Source organism: Myxine glutinosa, chromosome 4, assembly GCF_964187855.1.
Source record: "Myxine glutinosa chromosome 4, kmMyxGlut1.1, whole genome shotgun sequence".
Lineage (NCBI taxonomy): Eukaryota > Metazoa > Chordata > Myxini > Myxiniformes > Myxinidae > Myxine > Myxine glutinosa.
In genome coordinates, this window is record NC_136264.1 from 63,481,113 (window position 1) to 63,502,885 (window position 21,773).

Here is a 21,773-nt window from a genome sequence, read left to right on the forward strand (position 1 = left end):
CTTATTTAATCTAACGATTATATATATATATATATATAACATATATATATAACAGTATATATATATATATATATATATATATATATATATATATATACTGAAATGCAAAAGAAACTTACCACCTTTGAAACCTTTAAATATCAACAATAACACTGCGTGTAGTAAATGTGTGAACTTATTTGTGGACAATAGTGTCCTCACTGTCAGACAAAACGGTCACGGATGGTCACTTGAACCTTCAATGGTCACTTCATAGCACAGCTGTTGAACAGCCGTTTTGACTGTCAGTGATTAACCAAGGGGTACGGGATGATTTTAATGAGCTGCACGTGATGTCTTGATATTGGCTTTAAAAAGGCCAGTGCAAAATGGGCATTTCAATCAACATGCCACGATTGTCAAGCGATCAACGGCAGCATGCCCTTGGCATGCTGCAAGGCGGACTGAGCTACCGTGACGTGGCACGTCGCCTTGGCTGTTCACACCAGACGATATCGGCCCTGGTGGACAGAGACACCCTCCACAACTCTGCAGATGACAGACCTCGATCAGGGAGGCCAAGAGTCACCACTGCAAGGCAGGACAGGCAGATGGTCCGAAGTCACCTGCGGGATCTATTCCGTCCAGCATCCCGCACTGCGGCAGAAACTCCGGGGCGTGCAAACCCACGGATCTCCAATGATACTGCACGAAGACGACTGCATGACTATGGTCTGACTGCCAGAAGACCATACAGAGGCCCCCTGATGATGGCTGCCCATCGCCGCAACCGACAGAGATGGTGCCAGCAGCATCAGCGGTGGACCTTGGCGCAGTGGAACGAGGTCGCTTTCAGCGATGAGTCAAGGTTCTGTGTGGACAGTCCTGATGGGCGTAAGCGTGTCTGGAGAAGAACTGGCGAGCGATATGCCGATTGTTGCGTGCGTCAAGCCAACAGGTGGGGTGGCCCAAGTGTGATGGTGTGAGCCGTCATCACGGGGCCTCTGTATGGTCTTCTGGCAGTCAGACCATAGTCATGCAGTCGTCTTCGTGCAGTATCATTGGAGATCCGTGGGTTTGCACGCCCCGGAGTTTCTGTCGCAGTGCGGGATGCTGGACGGAATCGATCCCGCAGGTGACTTCGGACCATCTGCCTGTCCTGCCTTGCAGTGGTGACTCTTGGCCTCCCTGATCGAGGTCTGTCATCTGCAGAGTTGTGGAGGGTGTCTCTGTACACCAGGGCCGATATCGTCTGGTGTGAACAGCCAAGGCGACGTGCCACGTCACGGTAGCTCAGTCCGCCTTGCAGCATGCCCAGGGCACGCTGCCGTTGATCCCTTGACAATCGTGGCATGTTGATTGAAATGCCCATTTTGCACTGGCCTTTTTAAAGCCAATATCAAGACATCACGTGCAGCTCATTAAAATCATCCCGTACCCCTTGGCTAATCACTGACAGTCAAAACGGCTGTTCAACAGCTGTGCTATGAAGTGACCATTGAAGGTTCATGTGACCATCCATGACCGTTTTGTCTGACAGTGAGGACACTATTGTCCACAAATAAGTTCACACATTTACTACACGCAGTGTTATTGTTGATATTTAAAGTTTTCAAAGGTGGTAAGTTTCTTTTGCGTTTCAGTATATATATATATATATATATATATTTATATACAAACACACACATTTATTTATTTCGATCTGTTGGTAGAGCTGTCATCTCTACTAAGCTCATCACTAAGCTCATCAGAGCTTAGTTAAGCCTTCATTACAAAGTCATCACATCTATTGCTCCACAAAATACAGGGTGTTTCAAAAAGGGTGATACAAATAAACGTTTATTTACAAAGAAACAGAAACCTCAGGAATGTGAACCAAACATTTCTTGAAAGCTTATGACATGGTATTTTCTATCACTGATTGCTATTGCAGTAAGTCACTGCTGGAGTTAGTGAGAGCCCAAGGTCTGAAATTGGCATTTACGCAAAATCCTTGTAATTGATGTTCTCAACGTGTATATCTCAACGTCTCAACGTGTGGCGTATCTCAACGTGCCTCTATAATGTTCAGACAGGCATTGATCCTGACTCCAAAGTTCTTTCCAACTTTGCTGTAGGTCTCAGGTTGTTCTGCCCCCCAGAAAATGTTATTGTGGTTGTTGATGGCACCGTTCAAGTCGAAATGGGCTTCATCACTGAACCACATCAGGTTGATCCAGTTTGGGTACCTCTCCATCCTGTCACTGAGCCAATTGCACATATCAAGTCTCCTTCTCATGTCATCTTAATCTCAGTTTAGGCCTAATAGAGATGATGTATGGGAAAAGCTTCAGTTCCTTAGTGAGGATATGCCAGACCGATGTTGGTTTGATGCCTAGCTTCCGGGAGCGCCGGCGGTGGGACTTCTTGGGATTGTCCACAGCAGAATCCCACACGGCGTCGATGTTAGCTTGGCTCTTGGTTACTGATGCTGGCCTGCCACTGTTGCCCTTGCTCTGGTTGTGCACTGTACCCTTATGCTCAAAATGTTTCACAATACGTTGAATGGCACAATTTGTGGGTCCATCACGTGTTCCGAGGTCGTATTCCCGGCAGAACCTCCGGCGGATGTCTACATATGATTTAGTCTCATAACACAAAGACACCACTTTTGTCTTTTGCTCCACTGTCAATGGCATAGTTGAGCGATGGAGCTAGAAATCCCAGGCAACAAATACCACGATAACACCAACAAACCCTGAAAAGGAAAACGGATAGGTAAAAAAAACAAAGGAATGGCAGGAAGTCAAAGTTGTATCAATCTTTTTGAAACACCCTGTATATTCCTTTTTTTCTAATCTTGTTTAATATCCTTGATTGGGTATATCGGATACTTGCCAATGACCTGTCTAGCCTCTGTGAGAAGCAAAGTAAGTTGAGGTTTCTGATGTTACCTCTTTGTCAGAGCAAGAGGGTTTCTTGCTCCGACAATGGGCTAACACACCTTTTTCATATCGTTCAAACTGTCTGGTGACACAGTCCGATGCTAGCCTTGACAAACTCTCCTAGTCCTTTGACCTATGTAGTCTATGTTTCATTCATAGACCAACTGCAAACTGCTATTATTGTGTTTGGCAGGCAGGGCATTTCACTAATTAGTATGACATCCTTTGAAGGGGGCATTTAGCTAACTGTCTTGTCTGCCAGCTTTCGCAGGTGGATGTTTCAAAACCTGCAGTACCTTTCTGCTTCTTCCAATAAAGTGCAGACACCTACAAAGAGTATTATCGCACTTTCAAAAAAGGCATTTCATTGTATACCAGTTCCAAGGCCAAATTCTAAATTCATGCCCCATTAGGCAGCCAGGGGGCCCAATAGCAACGGTATAGCCACCCTACCAGTGAGGATTCAAACCAACAGCCAGGTGCTGCATATGCATGAATGAATTTATTTAGCTCTGTGTTTTTTTCCAACCCAGTATCTTCCAGTCCCTAAAGAAGAGGAAAAGGAGGAAGAGGGATCGGAAAGTAGAACAAGAGTGAGCTACAGTAGCGAGCTCATGGACAATGTTGCAATGCCATCCAGCACAATTCATTCAGGGTATGACATCAAACTTTCATCTGTGAGGAAATGCTGTACATTAGTCACTATTATTCATTTCGTCACCAGTATTGGATCATTAAGTAGTCATTATCTAATACTGATCCCAAGACCCCAAAAGCCACCAATTTCAGCCACCGATGCTTATCCTAAACTCAGGTACATCCACCACCACTCTAGTTAGCCAAAATTGAAGAGGTGTAGGAAAGGGAGGGAGTCGGATGATTGTTAAATCTTGGATTTGAGTTTGCTGTCACCAAGACAAATTTATCTTTATTGTTGTTATGAAATCAAGTCGAGACCTCTTTTCCAGATATGAGGCTATATTGAAATCTATCTCCACATACCCTATAACACAGAGTAAAATGAGGACTCCACTCAGTAGAGCGCATACTCCCGCCATGGGTCAAGTTGGAATAATACGTTTTGTTTAACATCTCCTCTCCCCAAAACAAGAAATGACAAAGAAAGTAGGCCCTAACTGTCAGAGAATTTATTTTGATATATCTCGGAATTAGAGGAGAAAAACATCATTTAAGAATAAGAATAAAAGCTTTAATGCAGTAAAACAGAAAAAATCTTTCTCAAAAAAATGTCCAAAAAAATTCCTGGATCCGGAATAATATCCTGAGCTTCACCTAAAACTAATCAATTCTTCCTTATCCCAAGGGCAATCATCCCACCAACTTACATCCAAATCCGTTCAGAACTTTTCCAGATATCGTGTTCACAAACACACAAACACATGAACATACGAACACACACACACACACGGACGGACACAATCGAATGCGTTACTCCCTGGCGGGAGTAATAAACCTGAAAATCGCAGAACCAGAACCAGAATTATTTATTTGGTCTGGGAAGCCCATGTGAGGTTTCTTCTTCTTCAGCCTCAATCCTGGGTGAATATGCGATCTTTAAAAAAAAAAAGTTGGAATTTTGCCAAATCTGTTTTATTCGTTTGTTAATATACCTCAGCCATTGACAAATCTGGAACTAAGTCTTTATAAGTTCATCAAATACTGACACCGCGAATGACATTCGCTGAGCTAAATGTTGATATATCTTGTGAGGTAAAAAAAAAATTTAAAAAAAACATTTTTAAAGCATTATACGTATCAAACGAAACATTTTATGAAACGGGGAAACCTAATACACACTTTGGTCGTTTTAAAATGACAGAATATGTCTTTATTAGAAACAAAAATGAACATTGAAGACGACGCTGCTAAAAAAAATACACCGCTCTAACGCATAACCACGAGTTTAAACAACATTTACAACAAATATGAAAACTATTTTCATATCACAATGTTAAATATAAAATATGTAGAAGATAATGTTGAAAAAAAATGAGCCCTATCTTCCAATGGTAAAAAAAATCCTTCAAAAAATTCCTGGATCGTGAATAATATCCTGAGCTTCACTAAAAACTAATCAATTCTTCCTTATCCCAAGGGCAATCATTCCACCAGTTTTCATGCAAATCCGTTCAGAACTTTTCCAGATATCTTGTTCACAAACACACGAACACACACACACACACACACACGGACACGAGTGAATGCATTACTCCCTGGCAGGAGTCATAATAATATTAGAACTACAAAGAAAGAAATAGCATTTCCAAATAATCTATAAGCAAGCGAATAACCATTTAACATTTCCCATCATACCTTACTCAAGTGTCTGCTCACAGAATACAGAAACAAAGCCAACTCTCCTCCTTCCTACCTGGCATTCCGTCATATCCACTCAGTGCCAACCCTCAACCGAATCTTCTTATTCATATTTCATCACAATTGTATTACTTGTTTTTCCAGATACTTCATTTTAATGAAATTATTGATTGGAGTCAGTTAGTTTAATTTATAATTAGAGAGCCGAACAATACAGAGGACTATCCCGGCAAATCAATAAGAGAAATCATCATTTATATTTACGATGTGCTAAATTCAGCATTAAACCAATTGGGCTACTTATAAGTTATGTTCTACTTAAATGCTTTAAGATGGACATTACTAAAAGCCAAAACATATTGCCTCTCTTCTTTCTTTCTCTCTCTCTTTCTCTCTCTCTCCCTCCTGTATCTCCTCTCTTTCCTTTCTTTCTACCCTGTCTCCCCTCTCTCTCTCCACACATTCCCCACTCCCTCCACTCTCCCTCACTACCCCTACCCCTTCCTCTCCCTCACTACCCCTACCCCTTCCTCTCCCATCCTCTCCCATCCTCCCCCCCCCTCTCTCTCCTCTCACTGCATCTCTCCTTTTCTCTCAGTGTATTTTGCTCTCCTTCTCTCTTTGTACCTCTCTACGTCTCTCATAATCTTCCTCTCGCATTCTTTAATTTTCTTGTTTTCCAGCTTTCTTGTGAGTTTCATGGTAGATGCACGTGGGGGGTCTATGCGTGGCTGTCGTCACCATGGTCTCCGCATTGTGATACCACCACGACAATGTCCTGCCCCCACACGAATTACTTGCAGGCTGGTGAAGCGACACCGCCTTGCCACTTTACCTCCCCTTGTTGAGGCTGAGGGCCAAGCCAGTCGTGTGCTGGAGGTCGGACCTGCTGGTGGTCAGTTTCTTGGGTGAGAAAATTGGCATATCACCAACACGGCTAGTTACAGTTGTCATCAGTTTCACTGCATCAGCCACTTGATTTTTGTCACCCGATTGGATTCACACAGCCACTATAATTCTCATAACATGAAAATTGACTTCTTATAAACACCTTGTGACACTAATTTTCTTCCAAGTCCTTGCAGTCATTAAGGTGATTGCAATATCAATACGTTACAAACATCCATTACAAGCCTTGAATAGCGGTTAGACAGTCAAATGCTCACAATGTTATTTATTGCTTTTATAAGTGCTTAGAAGTGCATTCAGTACATGCCTTTTGAGCCGGCTATTTTGGAAGTTTATACTCGGTGGCGTAATGGTTAGTGTGTCTGCTCTGAGTCTGGGAGGTCAGTGGATCTAAACCCCGGCCGAGTCATACCAAAGACTTTATTTAAAAACAATGGTACGTGCTGCTTCTTTGCTTGACATTCAGCGTTTAAAAGGATAGAGTATGGACAAACAACACTGGGAAGGCAATGGCAAACCACCCAGTATATAACTCTTGCCAGGAAACTGCTCCGGCAGCACCAACGCTCTGGAAAGAGTATGGTAATTTTTTTAATGGACATGATGCAGGTTATTGCTTCCATATTGGCCTCATACTGGACACAAAGAACCACTCTTTGTTTGTTCAGTTACAAGGGTAGAGGCTGGGAGAAGACGCTCGGCATAGAGGAAAACACTTACCCCTCTCTTTGCCCCCATTACATTGATCAGGAGCAAAGTATTTTGGACTTGCACAAAACAAGGAGTTGTGGAAGCAAGAGTCTTGAAGTGGGGAAGTCTCTTGGTATGTAGGCAAGTAAAGAGGCCGATATCTTTGTCCCTTTACGATTGGCTTAGGTTAACAAGTGCAAGAGCGATCTGCTCAGGACAGATGACAAGGTCTCTGGCACAGATCCCAGAGAGAACCTCAGCAGGAGCTATCCACCACATTCATTTTGCTAAGAGCAGGACACATTCTGCATGTAGCGTCTCAATCATGGTTATCCTGCTCTGGGCTGTGCGAGAGGCCACACATGAGCCTTCTTAGGGCTACTTTGCCTCTGCGTGTTGCACGCAATAGGATGTGCTCTTTGATACACTCCTATATAGTGTTTCCCACTCTCAACAAGACCGAAGTCATTCCCACATCTGTAAAGAGAACAATAAAGTGACTTCTTCAAATTCCATTACAAGCGAAAGGAAGACCTGGGAGAAGGTTCCCTTTGTGTGTGTTCTGAACATGACCTGTAAGGATGCATCGAAAATGTGACTGAATATTTTTTGATCTTTCCTCTAACCACCTGTGGCCTTCAATTTCCAAAAAATAATGTCTGTGGTGCCGGTACCTCCCATAAAAGATTGACAGAACAAGAGGAGTCCCTTCTATGGTGAAAAATTTGTGTCCATCGGACCAACAGTTGCAGAGAAAACAACTACATGGTATTCATAGAATATTTACCCCGTGCAGTCAACTTGGTGCGAGCCAACTCTTCTGTTTTTTAAAGTGTTTCTTTCTGTGATTCAATATAGCTGCCAGACTACGTGATTGATGACATCATAAATTTCCATTCTCCAATATAATTGTTGCATAGATCAAGCTCAAGAAATTTCAAACTGATTGGACTAAGCGTTGTACTTGTCGAATTATGACTCATAATTAAGGCACTAATGATGTCATCATGAACAATACTTATTCCCCATGTGGAGTTCTTTACAATGAGCTGTGGTTCAATTTGTTCCAAGGAGCAGTTTTGAAGATGTATAGGTGCAACGTTTTTTTCCAATATGGCACCTGTACCACATGATCTATGATGTCATAATTATCATTAAAAAAATTCTCCAGGCGGAGGTGCTCCTATGGTGAAAATTTTGTATCCATCGGACTAAAAGTTGCAGAGAAACAAGACTGGAAGTCTAACAGCGGTGTAGCTGGGCTTGTAAAATAATATAAACCACAAACGCATATGATTAGCTTTTTAAACAGTCGTAAAAAAAATAAATTGTATACAACATCGAGGCTCGTGTAAGAGCTAACATTAAACACACAAAAAAACAAAATGGACACATAAAACAAATAATAAAGGGCGTGGGAGACAAGATGGGGAGAGAGAGGGAAGCACACCAGTACAACAGTAGAGAACAGGGACATCGAGAGACCTGTGAGAGGGAGAGGGCTTTGGGGGAAGAGGCATGGGAAGGGGGGGGGGGGGGGGTGTAACATTAAACAAAAGCTTATAACATATTAATGCTGCTTATAATATAAAACAAAGAAATTTGGAGGAATCCCGACATCCGTGAGGTAAGTTTTACTTGCAGAACTGAGGTAAGATCTACTGTAATCTATATACCCCACAAGGTTTGGGTTAATAACATGCTATCAAAAAACCGAGGCGAATTCTTTACTTCCGCAGTTGTTAGTACAGTACACTGCTTATCATTGATTCATGAACCATACACCGCTTATCATGGAATCATGAACAATACACTGCTTCAATCCATTAACTTTGTATTCACGACATTGGGATTAAAGTGTTATGGTCATATTTACTATATTATTATTATTACTATTACGAAAACGATACTACTGAAACAATACACCACTGTATTAAGAAACCTGGGCTTAATTTGTCCGAAGCGGTCTGAAGTGTAGGCATAAAGCCTAAGGCCTATACGTACCGTTTTGTTGGAAGAGCCGTAACGCCGATGCTTTCGATATTTAATGGTCATTTTAACAATCGGTTTTTTTTGTGTTTCACACTGAATGAAAAACGTAAAGGTAGAGCATGGCAATTGTGATATATGACAGGTGTGATGATATGTTCGGCTTGAACGAATTGGAATCAAAATTTCCCTCCGAGGGAAAAAAAAAAAATGGTACGACATACGTACGTATGGACGCAACCGATCGTTCAACCCCCCTTTCGTTTTGCGAACGCAGGGTAATAGCTCAAAAAAGGCACACTCACTTTTGAGCTGTCATGTCTGGGTTCAATACCCGACCTGACTATAAAGTGCCACCTTGATGCTTCATAAGCAAGGCATCCATAGGGATGTTAAGCTGGCTGTCTGCTGGTATTTGGTGGTAGATCATAAAGATCCAACACGTCATTCCACATAACATCAACATGTTAGTATGGCAGAGAGGTGCAGGAATTGTGCCTTTGATGATACAAGCATGGCATTTGGCACACAGTCAGAGTATGTTCTAAGAAAGATATTTGGCTATAGGGCCATCGCAGATTTGTCCGTTTTTGAAAAACGGCCGCCATTGTTGTCACAGGACAAATCTGCGATGGCCCTATAGCCAAAATATCTTCCTTAGGGCATACTCTAACTGTGTGCCAACTCTCGTGCTTGTATCATCAAAGGCACAATTCTCCCAAATATTTCACTTATCTGCCATACTATGTCATTGGCATTGGCCATTTTTTTTTGCAACCTGGACAAATTTCAAATTACTGTTCAGACTATTGCTGGGGAAGGCAATGGCAAACCACCCAGTGTATTAATTGCCTTGACACTGCTCTGGCAGCACGAATGCTCCAGGAAAAATATGGATATTGGATTGGCTGGTACTCATTAAGCTTTTCTCTCGTCTGGAAACGTAGGAAGCATTCACACCTTCTCTTTGCTCTTGTTTTATGGTGATAAACATGTGCATGAAACCCAAGCACATCTTCGTGTTCCCCTAATTATCTTCACCGAATTCACAATGACCTTATATCTGTGTCTATATTGAGCTACGATGAATGGGGAGTCAAGTCACTACAACACACCTGAAATGTGCACACCATGTGATTAATTTCCACATATAAAATAGTGTTTGCCGGTTTGCTGTTCCCATCTAAGTACAGCTCACAATGCTCGAATTGCTGGTTCATATCTCATGTGTTTGTTCATGCCTTTTCTCCTAAAATCCTTTTAATGAATGAAAAGTACATTCACGTTTCCCAATACTTTTGTCCTACGTGTGTTATATTTACAAGGTCATCCCTTAATTTGCATTAGATTCCAAAGAAAAAAATGTAGAGTGAAGTACAGAAAGAAAATTTTGTTCTGATAATGAAGTCAAATTTGGTGCCATTGATCCTGAAGTTCAGACCGCTTGCATTAGGGTTAGACAGGATACCCTATCCCTTAAGTTGAGGAACCTGGAATTTGATTGACAAAATTATTTGGACATTTTCACTCTTCTCTTGGTTTCCAGATGATTAAAGTCTGAATCGTAAATGGTGTTGCCCATATTTTGGGATTCCACTCCTTATCCCTGTGGCATCATACCCAAATATTTCTGATACTAGCAGAAGCCTATGGCAAGACTCCACAATATATTAAAGGAAGCCTTTTATTCTTGTGCACGTTGAAAGAGCTCAAAATGTTGCAGCAGCCTATACACCATTTGGAATCAATTATTTTTATCTGATTAAAACAATTATACTTTTTCCAGAGGTTTGGATTAACTTGAAGCAACTTTTATTTAATAATGTTTTCTCCCCAAAGAGCATCTCCGTTTTTCAGGGTACGACAGACAGACAGACCACATGAGCCTATTATATACAGTGCCTTCAGAAAGTATTCACACCCCTTGACTTTTTCACATTTTGTTTTGTTACAGCCTGAATTAAAAATGGATTAAATTGAGATTTTTGTCACCAATCTGCACATTATACCCCATAATGTCAAAGTGGATAAAAAAAAAAAAAAATTCAAATCAATTAAAAATAACATTTAGAAATATCTAATTTAGATAAGTACTCCCTGAGTCAAAACTTTGTAGAAGTGCCTTTGGTAGTGATTACAGCATCGAGTGTTCTTGGGTATGTCTGTATGAGCTTTGCACATCTGGATTTGGGGAGTTTCACCCATTCTTCCTCGCAGATTTTCCCACTGGCTGGGCCACTCAAGGACTTTCACGTGCTTGTTCTGAAGCCGTTCCAGTGTTACTTTGGTTGTATGCTTGGGGTCATTGGCCTGTTAGAACGTAAATCTTCGCTACAGTCTAAGTGCTTTTGCACTTTGAAGCAGGTTCTCCTCAAGGAATTGCCTTTATTTGGCTCCATTCATTTTCTATCCTTCCAAGTTTCCCAGTCCCTGCTGCTGAAAACCATCCCCAAAGCATGTTGCTGTCAACCACCATGCTTCATGGTAGGGATGGTGTTAGATGCGTAATGAGCTGTGCTCCAGTTTCTGCCAGATGTAGCACTTTGTATTCAGGCCAAAGAGTTCAATTTTCATCTCATCAGATCACACAATTTTTGCCTCATTCTCTCAGTCTTTCACATGCCCTTTTTGCAAACCCAAGGCATGCTCTCATTTGCCTTTTTCTCAGCAGTGGCTTCCATCTGGCTACTCTCCCATAAAGCCTAGATTTGTGAAGGGCTGCAGAGACTGTTGCCCTTCCAGCAGGTTCTCCTATCTCGGCCAAGAAACTCTGTAATTTTGTCAGAGTGGTCAGAGGGCTGTTGGTCACCGCCCTGACCAAGGTCCCTATTGCCCGGTTGCTCAGTTTGGTCCGACGGCCAGCTCTAGGGAGAGTCTGGGTAGTTCCATATTATTTCCATTTCTTAATGATGGAGGTCACTGTGCTCTTGGGAACATTCAACACTCTAGAGATGGTTTTATACCCTTCCCCAGATCTATGCCTCCTCACAATTCTATCTCTGAGTTCTACGGACAGATCCTTTCACTTTTCATGATAAGAGTTTCTGCCCTGACATGCACTGTCAACTGTTGTGGGACTTTATACAGAAAGGTGTGTTTCTTTCTAAATCATGTACAATCAATTTAATTGTGGTGAATACTTATTGACTCAAGCCATTTCAGCTTTTCATTTTTAATTTATTTTGTATAAATGTCTAAAAAAAGAATTCCTCTTTGACATGTGGGGTATTTAATGTGCAGACTCGTATAAAGCCCGTCAAAAATGACAGGTTGGAACAGTTTTTGAAGGTACAGCCATGTGAGCATGCCAAAAAGTATGAAGTCTGGGCCTAGTGTCAGGTGTGCTTATATCATTTTTATTTGTTAGACATCCTGCAGACATAAATGAACTCTCGTTTTACTCTGCGCATTGCACATCACTACAATTCCAATGTAAGAGGCATAAATTACTCTTTGTTTGGGACTTCGGAGTCCTTGAGATCTTTTGTGTCTTTGGGATCTTTTCTGTCCACTGGGTAATTTGGGTCCTTGGGGTCATTTGGGTCTTCAGTGTCTTCAGCTTATTTTGGGTCTTTTGGGTCTTCTGGTTCATCGGTGTCTTTTGGGTCATTTGATTCTTTTGGGTCCTCTAGGTCTTTTGAATCATTCGAGTATTCTGGGTCCTCGATCTGGATCTTTGGGGTATTTAAGGGTCTTTGGGGTATTTTGTGTCTTAGGAGTAATTTGGGCTCCACTGGGTCCTCGGGGTCTTTAAGGGTATCTGGAGTATTTTCGGACTTTTGGATTGTTTTGGGTCGTTGGGGTCTTTCGGATATTTAAGGGTCGATGGGTATTTTGCGTCTTTGGGGTCTTTTCGGTCTTCTGGGATCTTTTCAATATTTTCGGTCTTCATGGTTTTTTGAGTCTTCTTGGTCTTTAAGGGTATTTTGAATATTTTGGGTCTTGGGGTATTTTGGGGTCTTTTCGGTCTTCTGGATCTTTTCGATCCTTTCAGTAACTGGGATCTGTTGGGTCTTCGGGCTCTTTTCTGTCTTTAAGGTTCTTTGGGTCCTTTGGGTCTTTGGGGTCTTTTCGGTCTTCAGGGTCTTTTTGATTATTTCGATCTTCGGGGTATTTAAAGGTCTTTGGGGGTATTTTGGGTCTTCGTGGTCATTTGGGTCTTTAACAGTCTTTAACGTATTTTGGGTCATCAAGGTCTTTGTGGTCTTTTGGATCTTTAAGCTTCTTGGTGGTATTTTAGGTATTTGGGGTCTTTATGGGTCTTTGGGGAATTTTGGGTCTTCAGGGTCTTTTGGGTTTTTGTGGTCTTTTGGATCTTTAAGGGTCTTGGTGTCTTTGGGGTATTTTGGGTTTTCAGGGACTCGTCGGTCTTTTAAGTCCGCTTGGTCAGTTGGGTCCTTGGGGTCTTCAGGTTATTTAAGGGTCTTTGTGGAATTTGGGGTCTTCAGGGTATTTAAGGGTCTTTGGGGTATTTTGGGTCTTTGGGGTATTTTGGGTGTTTAGCCGTCTTCAGGGTCTTCGGGGTATTTAAGGGTCTTTGGGGTATTTTGGGCCTTCGGGGTGTTTATGGGTTTTCAGGGTCTTTACGGGTATTCGGGGTCTTTAGAATCTTCATGGTCTTTTGGGTCTTTAAGAATATTGGGGCCTTTTGGGTTTTTTGGGTCTTTGGAGTATTTTGGGTCTTTAACAGTCTTCAGTGTCTTTGGGATCTTCAGGATCTTTTGTGTCTTTGGGGTATTTTGGGTCTTTGGAGTCCTTGGGGTCTTCTGGGTCCTTGGGGTATTTTGGGTCTTCTGGGTCATTTGGCTCCTCAGGATTGTTTGGGTCTTTTGGATCCTCGGGGTCTTTTGGGTCTTCGGGATATTGTGGGTCTTCTGGGTATTTTGGGTGTTTGGGGTCCATTTGGTCTTCATGGTTTTTTTGGTCTTTGGGATATTTTGGGTCTTTTTGGGGTCTTTATGGTATTTTGGGTCTTTAACAGTCTTCAGGGTGTTTTGGGTGTTTTGGGTCGTAGGGGTATTTTGGATGTTTGGGGTCCATTGGGTCTTCAGGGTCTTTTCGGTCTTTTGGGTCTTCAGGGTGTTTTAGATCTTCAGAGTCCTTGGGGGTCTTCTGAGTCTTTGGGGACTTTTTGGGTCCTCTGTCATTTGGGTCTTTTGGGTCTTTGGGGTATTTTGGGTCTTCGGGGTATTTTGGGTCTTCTGGGTCCTTGGGGTCTTCTGGGTCTTCATGGTATTTTGTGTCTTTAACAGTCTACAGGGTATTTTGGGTGTTTGGGGTCCATTGGGTCTTCTGGGTCCTCAGAGTCTTTTAGGTCTTTTAACCGGTTGAAACAGTCGTATTCAAAGCTTGCCCCTTAAATCCCCCCATTCAAATCCCTCCTAAAGTACTACTCAAAGCCTTTAAAACCTATCATTATGAAGGTTACACACACACACACACACACACACACACACACACACACACACACACACACACACACACACACACACACACACACACACACACACACACACACACACACACACACACATTGTGTTTTATATGGTAGATTAGTGACAAAAATCTCAATTGAAGCTATTTTAAATTCAGGCTGGAACACAACAAAATGTGAAGAAGTCAATGGGTGTGTGTGTGTGTGTGTGTGTGTGTGTGTGTGTGTGTGTGTGTGTGTGTGTGTGTGTGTGTGTGTGTGTGTGTGTGTGTGTGTGTATGTATGTATGTATGTATATATATATATATATATATATATATATATATATATATATATATAATTATATACACACAGACGGCATTTAATATGGAATTTTTTTTTTGTGGGGGTGAACTTACTTTTCAAGATGTCTTAGAACCAAAAGTTCATTGGAATTATGTTGAAATTATTCTAGATTTTGTTAATGTGACCTTTAAAAGAAACTAAAACCACATTTGACATTTCGAAACAAATGAATTGATCCTTGAAAGTGATGTAAACTGATATCGAACTCAATTCATGGACAGTACTGTGTTAAACTTCTGTACGTTTTCCAGAAGTATCTCTTTATTTTGCACATTTACCAAATTTTTTTTTACAAAAACAAAAGTTAAATTACGACTGGGATTACGGACAGTAAAATTACAGTTCAGTACTTCGTGTAACCCCCACGAGCATTCAGGAGAGCACGTATATGATGAGGCATGCTGTTCACGAGATTTGCCAAGGTTTGGACAGGAATCGCTTGCCATGCAGTGACAATAGCCTACTGCAATTCACGCACAGAGGTCGGCTGCTGGTCCAAGTGGTCGATTTGACGCGTTAATTCTGCCCACAAGTTCTCTATCGGATTCATATCCGGGGACATGGCAGGCCAATCCATATGCTCTACACCACAGTCAGCAAGAAAGTGTTGGATCATGCGAGCACGATGAGGCCGTGCATTGTCATCTTGGAAGACAAAGTTTCCTCGAAAGGCTGCATGAGCAAATGGAAGCAATGTTTCTTCCAGAATGGCCCTGTACTTGAACTGGTTCAGATTTCCATTCAGAACAACCAGGTCAGTTTTGCCCCCTGCATGAAAAGCAGCCCAAACGGTCACCCCACCACCTCCAGCTTTGACTCTTGGCACTATACAATCTTTGTTGTAGGCTTCATGCACTTGTCTGCGCACTCGGACACGACCATCTTGACGATAGACCAGAAATCTAGACTCGTCGCTGAAGATCACGTGATTCCAGTGTCCTGGCTGCCATTGACGGTGCTCTCTGGCCCACTGCAATCGGCGCTGGCGGTGTTGTCTGGTCAGGCGTGGCTTTCTCAGGTGATGCCTGGCACGATAGCCTGCTTGAACCAGTCGTTGGTTGACTAGCCTTCTGGATACAGGCACATTTGTCAGTTGCTGCCCCTCAGCCCTAAGCCGATTAGCTGACTTGGTACGGCCATTGCGGACTAACCGGTGCAGCTGGCGATCATCCCTCCTTGTGGTTCTGCGGTGACGTCCTGGCCTCGGTATTGGAGTAGGGACACCCCTCTGAGCATTTCGTTTCAGGATCTTTGACACCTGACCTTGAGTGATGCCATACTGCCGAGCAATAGCACGCTGTTTCATGCCGTAATTTCATAAAGCCACCACTCCATGACAAACAGCATTGTCGAGTTGACAGACCATCTCCAGAGGAAGCGGCAATAACTTTTGGAGACGTGCAGCAGTTGTTTTCCACTAATAGAGAATGCAACAACCCTTGTATACCCGACTGTGAAGCCAATCATCAAATGCACCTGTCCGTACATTTTGCCACACCACCTGTGATATAACCCTGTTGTTGACTTCTGGCTGCGAGAGACAATCAGTGACATGGTTCTTTTAACAAATAAATCACCAAAGTGTAAAAGAAACTCACCAGATTGATATACTGAGTTAAGAAAGTAAACCCAAGTCAAGAAAAAAAAAAATTCCATATTAAATGCCAAGTCTGTATATATATATATATATATATATATATATATATATAATGTCTTTTGAATCGCAAATCAGGAAGCTGTTAGTGTCGAGCTCTATTTCTTGCTCACTATAAGTAAGTTGTTTGATTTGCCGTTTTTAGCGACTCCATTCTGTCTTGGTCCTGCTCCCTCTCACCGCTTTGCACAGTTCCTGCCCCTCCAGGTCACTCCAATTCCACTAGAAACCTTTTCCATGTTACCCACTCCAAATTTAAACTCATCGCCTATTGAACGGTCTTGCTGAGTCCATTGCCATGAACTCTTTGCAGGATTGCAAGTCTGTGGCACTCTGCCAACTCATTCTCTCTTCTATTTTTAACATCATGCTTCATCATACATGCTGACATCATGTTCTCGTGCTTCTTCTCCAAATTATTATCCTTATGCTGTGGTGTTTCATTTCCTTTGATCCCTTTGTTTTCCCTTTCGCCTTATTTTGTCTCTGAAGCAATTGTCCTCTAAGGTTCTACACTTCCATTTGCCCTCATACCTGTACAAATAAAAATTTAAATGTATGTCTAGTAATCACAGGATGAGTGGCATGAATCCATACAACAGTGCAATGAATTAGAGGGTAAATAGCAATATTTACCTGTTTGTCACTTCATTGACCAAGGAAGTATAAGTTACAGAATAATTGTCATTACTATTTCCTCAATCTTTACTATTACGTATGTATTCTTTGTTATCTGTTTTATCATGCATACACTCTTGTACCTTGTTCTTTTTTTTATCTGGCTTCTTGACTGGCCTCACATTTTCACTGTCTTCTTCCTCACGCTGCACGGATCCTTTAGTAAGCTGCACCTGCCTAGCTGCCCTCCACCTCTTAATGAGGGTGAGAGCCTTGTTAGCCGAATCCTTCAACTGGGCCCACGTGGAACCACCTTCCTCGGGTATGCAGAGAACAGCAACCAGTACATAGAACCCAGCACAGGCAATTAACCAGTACATAGACATAGAAAGATGGCACCCAACACCACCTTCATTATCATTCAACAAAGTACCCAGTGATGTAAAGCAACCTGCACACAAGACACAGCACTAAAATGTATAGCATGCAGTAGCGACCATCCAGCCTGTTGTGGATGGCACGATACACAATTTGCTTTCAACATCACTCAGAAAAATGGCCTTCAACACCACTGGTAAAGAGATGCACAACCTCATCCAGAAACTAGCAGGAAGTTCCACCAATCACATTATGGAACATAGCACTAAATAGAATTCGGCTTACAATGCTATATTGGATTTAGCACAGAAATGTACCTGGAGCTTTGCATCTGTGTGACTGACAGTTGGGTCATAGTTGGACACAACAATCAAAGGAAATAACAAGGAGGAAAAAGAAGAGAGGAAAGAGGGGAATACTAACTAACCTACAAGTAAGGGGGTTGGGTTAGGGAGGGTTAATTGTGGTTATAAAAGGTTGCAGGTGTGGATGGGGGCTAACATGAGATGGTGGTGCATTGCTTGCTTGAAACCCCGGAGGGAACAGTGTGATTGAATAGTCTCTGGAAGGCAGTTTCATCAAAGGGAAAGAAGAACAAGAAAGTTCAGATGTTTGCCAAACTTGGATTTCGTAAGTTTCCCCAGGAGGGAGTTATTGGAATAGCATGCTTCCTTTGGGAGATGTGGATGGTGATAGGACTGAGAGAGCACAGAGAGCTACACCAGAGGAGAGGCAGTATATAGCATTTCTACGATGTGACAGGAACATCATTGTGATTCAATCTCATCATGGGGGATGCCAATACTGTCAAAACCTTTAGATGCCACAGAATCTAGGAGAGAACCACCTTTAGAGGACATTTTTTCCTGCAGAGCAGGGGTTGGCCTTTTCCGGACACCTTGGTCCCCTTTTTGAAGCAATGTTTTACGGCCAGATGCCCTTCCTGCCACCAACCCTGTTAGTCGCCTCTTGCGACACACAGGGAATTACCAGTGAACTGGTACTAAATTTGCCGACCCCGGAAGGATGACAGGCTGAGTCAACCCCCCTGGTGTTAATTCAGTGATCGACCAGGATTCAAACCTAGGATCCTAGGATCCCAAGCCGGCACCCTAACCGCTAAGCCAACACCAGGCTGACAGAATCTAGGAGAGATAGTACAATATTGAAATATCACCAACCATTCTATGGTGAGAAACCCTTGTTTTCCATGGCTTCTGGAGCTTTAAGGTGGGATGCATGATCAAGGGCCTACACGAGACAACATTACTCCAACGTGCTCCGAGCAAATGCTACGTATAGTCCATGCGATGTTTTGCTGAGCCAAAGAATATTTTTTTCCTTGTGTACCATGGAGAGCTATAAAATGCAGTCTGCTCAGGAGAGGTCCCCACAATTAAAGTTGACTTCTTTCAAAGGTTGATCACAATTTAGTGCGCGGTGCTCCGCAGGAATAAAAGCACCATGTTATTCAAAATTCACAAGATGGCAGACATTGAGAAATAAAAGCTGTTAAATTTTCGAACCAGAGATGTAGTTCACGTGAGCATGCACAATTCGTTCCGCAGCATGGTGCAAAATCCGTACACAGTATGGCAGAGAATCCAGGAAGCAGTGTGAGCCAGACACTACAACAACCCAAAAACACAATACACAGTGAAACCAATAATTTGGCAAACCACCTCTTAGACAATGAGACGCATCACTTTACAGCAACTGGTATACAACATCCCAATAGGTACATCCTATCAACTTGCACGCACTACCTTGAAGTTTGCACATTAGTCCTTTCAAAAACATTCCGGTGATGCCATTTCAGTTCCAGAGACATCACTTAGAGGTTATTGCAGTGGTTATCCTCTTTGGAGCTTTCCTTGTGTTACTTGTGACTAAGTCAAGTGTTTGTTGTGTTTGCACTCTCTGCATGGAAGCATGTATACGTTTGTTTTGGTAAATGCTTTTTATAAATTTTTATTTACAATTCAATTTGCAACTAGTGCAATTTTGGATTGAGAGTCACCAAGTTGATGTTTGCTCCTGCTTTTTATCCAAATGGTGTTCTTACACACTTGATCACTTATGGCGTTCAAATTTTTGGGGAAAGCTCTCTGCCCACCAGTATCACTGTTTTACAGGAAGCCTGAAAATATACATTTGGTAACTCCTTCAATTTCACGATGTATTCAAACTGCTTCGCCAAGGAGGCCTGGAAACGGCTCACTCCTTTTGATCCTTGTGAATATATTTCACTTCACAATTCTTCACTAATTGCAATACTTTGCCTCCTCTTTCCTGGATTCTGCCAACTGTTAACCCTAGGCCAGTGATCGTAGAGATCCCGCATTTTGCTTCTTTGCGACACGTGGAAAGGGAACTGATTGTGTTGCGAAGTGAAACCGGCGAGACATGGCGGGAACACCAGTACGAGGCCACACAGGAAGAGCTCAATCAGATCCTCAACGGAATGGACGAAGGTGCTTTTGAACGTGTTCGAGTTGAATGTCGAAAAAGATTGGGATGAAAGATGTTTTGGAAAATAGCAAGTTAGAATTTGCATTTATGGCTGGAATATAGAAGCCTACGTTTTACAAGTAACATTGGAATACACTTTCCAAAATTCACTTTGGAATATTGTTCTGGTGATGTTTCTTCCAGAATTAGATTCCGCAGAGCAGCTTGCACGGAAGCACATCTGCAGGGTGGTGACAAGAGACTTCCCACAGTTTTTTGCTGTGGTGTCGCGCATTCGACAGGAAAGCCACCCTTTTGGGCCAGAGGGGGGCCTCCTCAGCAGTCAAACGGTTCCACAAGTCCAAGCGGTTTTCCCCGAGGGTGCACTTACTAAGAGGATACGTGTTGGGCTACAGGTTAGAAATGATACCATTCTCTTCACTGTGACACTACACCTGTGTAAATGTATCCAGTAAGCGAATACCACTTTATTATCATATCAGTCCGACAGAAGTCTGGTGTTGGCTTAGCGGTTAGGGTGCCGGCTTGGGATCCTAGGATCCTGGGTTCGAATCTCGGTCGATCGCTGAATTAACGCCAGGGCGATTGACTCAGCCTGTCATCCTTCTGAGGTCCGCAAATTGGTAAGTGGTAAAAAAAAACATGGACACTGCTAGGACTTCCAGGAAAGAAGTCGGTATTTCAAAAAAGTGGATCTGGGTTGAATTAACTGGGGTAGAAAAGATCAAGGTTTTGGATGGGGGAAGATAAGAGATGGTGGTGAATAGCTGTTTTAAAGACCTGGAGGGAGGAGTGGGATTGAAGACGGTGAGGGAGTTTGTTCCAGAGGCAGGAGAAAAGAGGAATGAAAGAGTGAAGGTGAGCAGAGTCTTGATTTTGGAGGTTTAACCATAAGAGGGTTGCTGGCAGATCTTGTGCGACCTGCAGGAATATTTGGGGGACAGAGCACAGATAGAGCTAGGGGAGCTAAGCCGGAGAGGAGTCGGTAGAAGACAGATGCCTTTGTCAGTAGACAGTTGGTAGATGCCTTTGTTTGATGGGAAAAATGGGAATTAGGTTCCTGGGTCAGATTTGAACATAGGGGGAGAAATGGTATATGTTTAAGAACAATTATTAAAATAATTAAATGACTTCAGTATACAGAGCAGTGTGTTTTATTGATGTTTGATGATAATGATGATGTGATGACGATGGTGGTGGTTCTGGAGGGGAAGTCCGAAGGATGATTCATGCCCCCTGCAAACGCATTCACACCCATAGCCTCCCTGTCTAACATAATCACTATTTCACTTAAAAGCAACACTTTCCTCTGCCTCTTCCCAGCAGACTGAACTTCCCTATTCATCTTATGTTTAGAGGCTATGATTAACGGTGATAACAAATCCAATGATAACAAGTGGGTAGGTGGGAGGGTGACGTGGGTATCGGGTGATGGGGGATTTTAAGCTTGTGAATAAATGGGTCGCGAATGTGGAATCTGTATACATTTACCAATTCATGGATAAGCAAAACCCACGAATGTGGAATCTGTATACATTTACCAATTCATGGATAAGCAAAACCCACGAATGTGGAATCTGTATACATTTACCAATTCATGGATAAGCAAATCCCGCGAATGTGGAAGCTGTATACATTTACCAATTCATGGATAAGCAAAACCCGCGAATGTGGAATCTGTATACATTTACCAATTCATTGATAAGCAAAACCAGCAAATGTGGAATCTGTATACATTTACCAATTCATGGATAAGCAAAACCCACGAATGTGGAAACTGTATACATTTACCAATTCATGGATAAGCAAAACCCACAAATGTGGAATCTGTATACATTTACCAATTCATGGATAAGCAAAACCCGCGAATGTGGAAGCTGTATACATTTACCAATTCATGGATAAGCAAAACCCATGAATGTGGAATCTGTATACATTTACCAATTCATGGATAAGCAAAACCCGCGAATGTGGAATCTGTATACATTTACCAATTCATTGATAAGCAAAACCCACGAATGTGGAATCTGTATACATTTACCAA

General features: G+C 42.3%; 1 protein-coding gene across 2 annotated transcripts in view; it reads left to right on the forward strand.

Annotated features, from left to right (window-relative positions):
- LOC137425860 (uncharacterized) overlaps window positions 1–21,773 on the forward strand; it is a 473,741-nt gene that overhangs the window by 322,465 nt on the left and 129,503 nt on the right. The window contains exons 26-30 of one of the 2 annotated variants that reach the window (XM_078775806.1): window positions 3,437–3,558; window positions 5,924–6,148; window positions 17,103–17,201; window positions 19,577–19,731; window positions 19,913–20,124. In XM_078775806.1, coding sequence (XP_078631932.1) covers window positions 3,437–3,558; window positions 5,924–6,148; window positions 17,103–17,201; window positions 19,577–19,731; window positions 19,913–20,124 — 813 coding nt within the window. The remainder of the gene's footprint in view (window positions 1–3,436; window positions 3,559–5,923; window positions 6,149–17,102; window positions 17,202–19,576; window positions 19,732–19,912; window positions 20,125–21,773) is intronic. The other variant, XM_078775807.1, reaches the window with a different exon arrangement.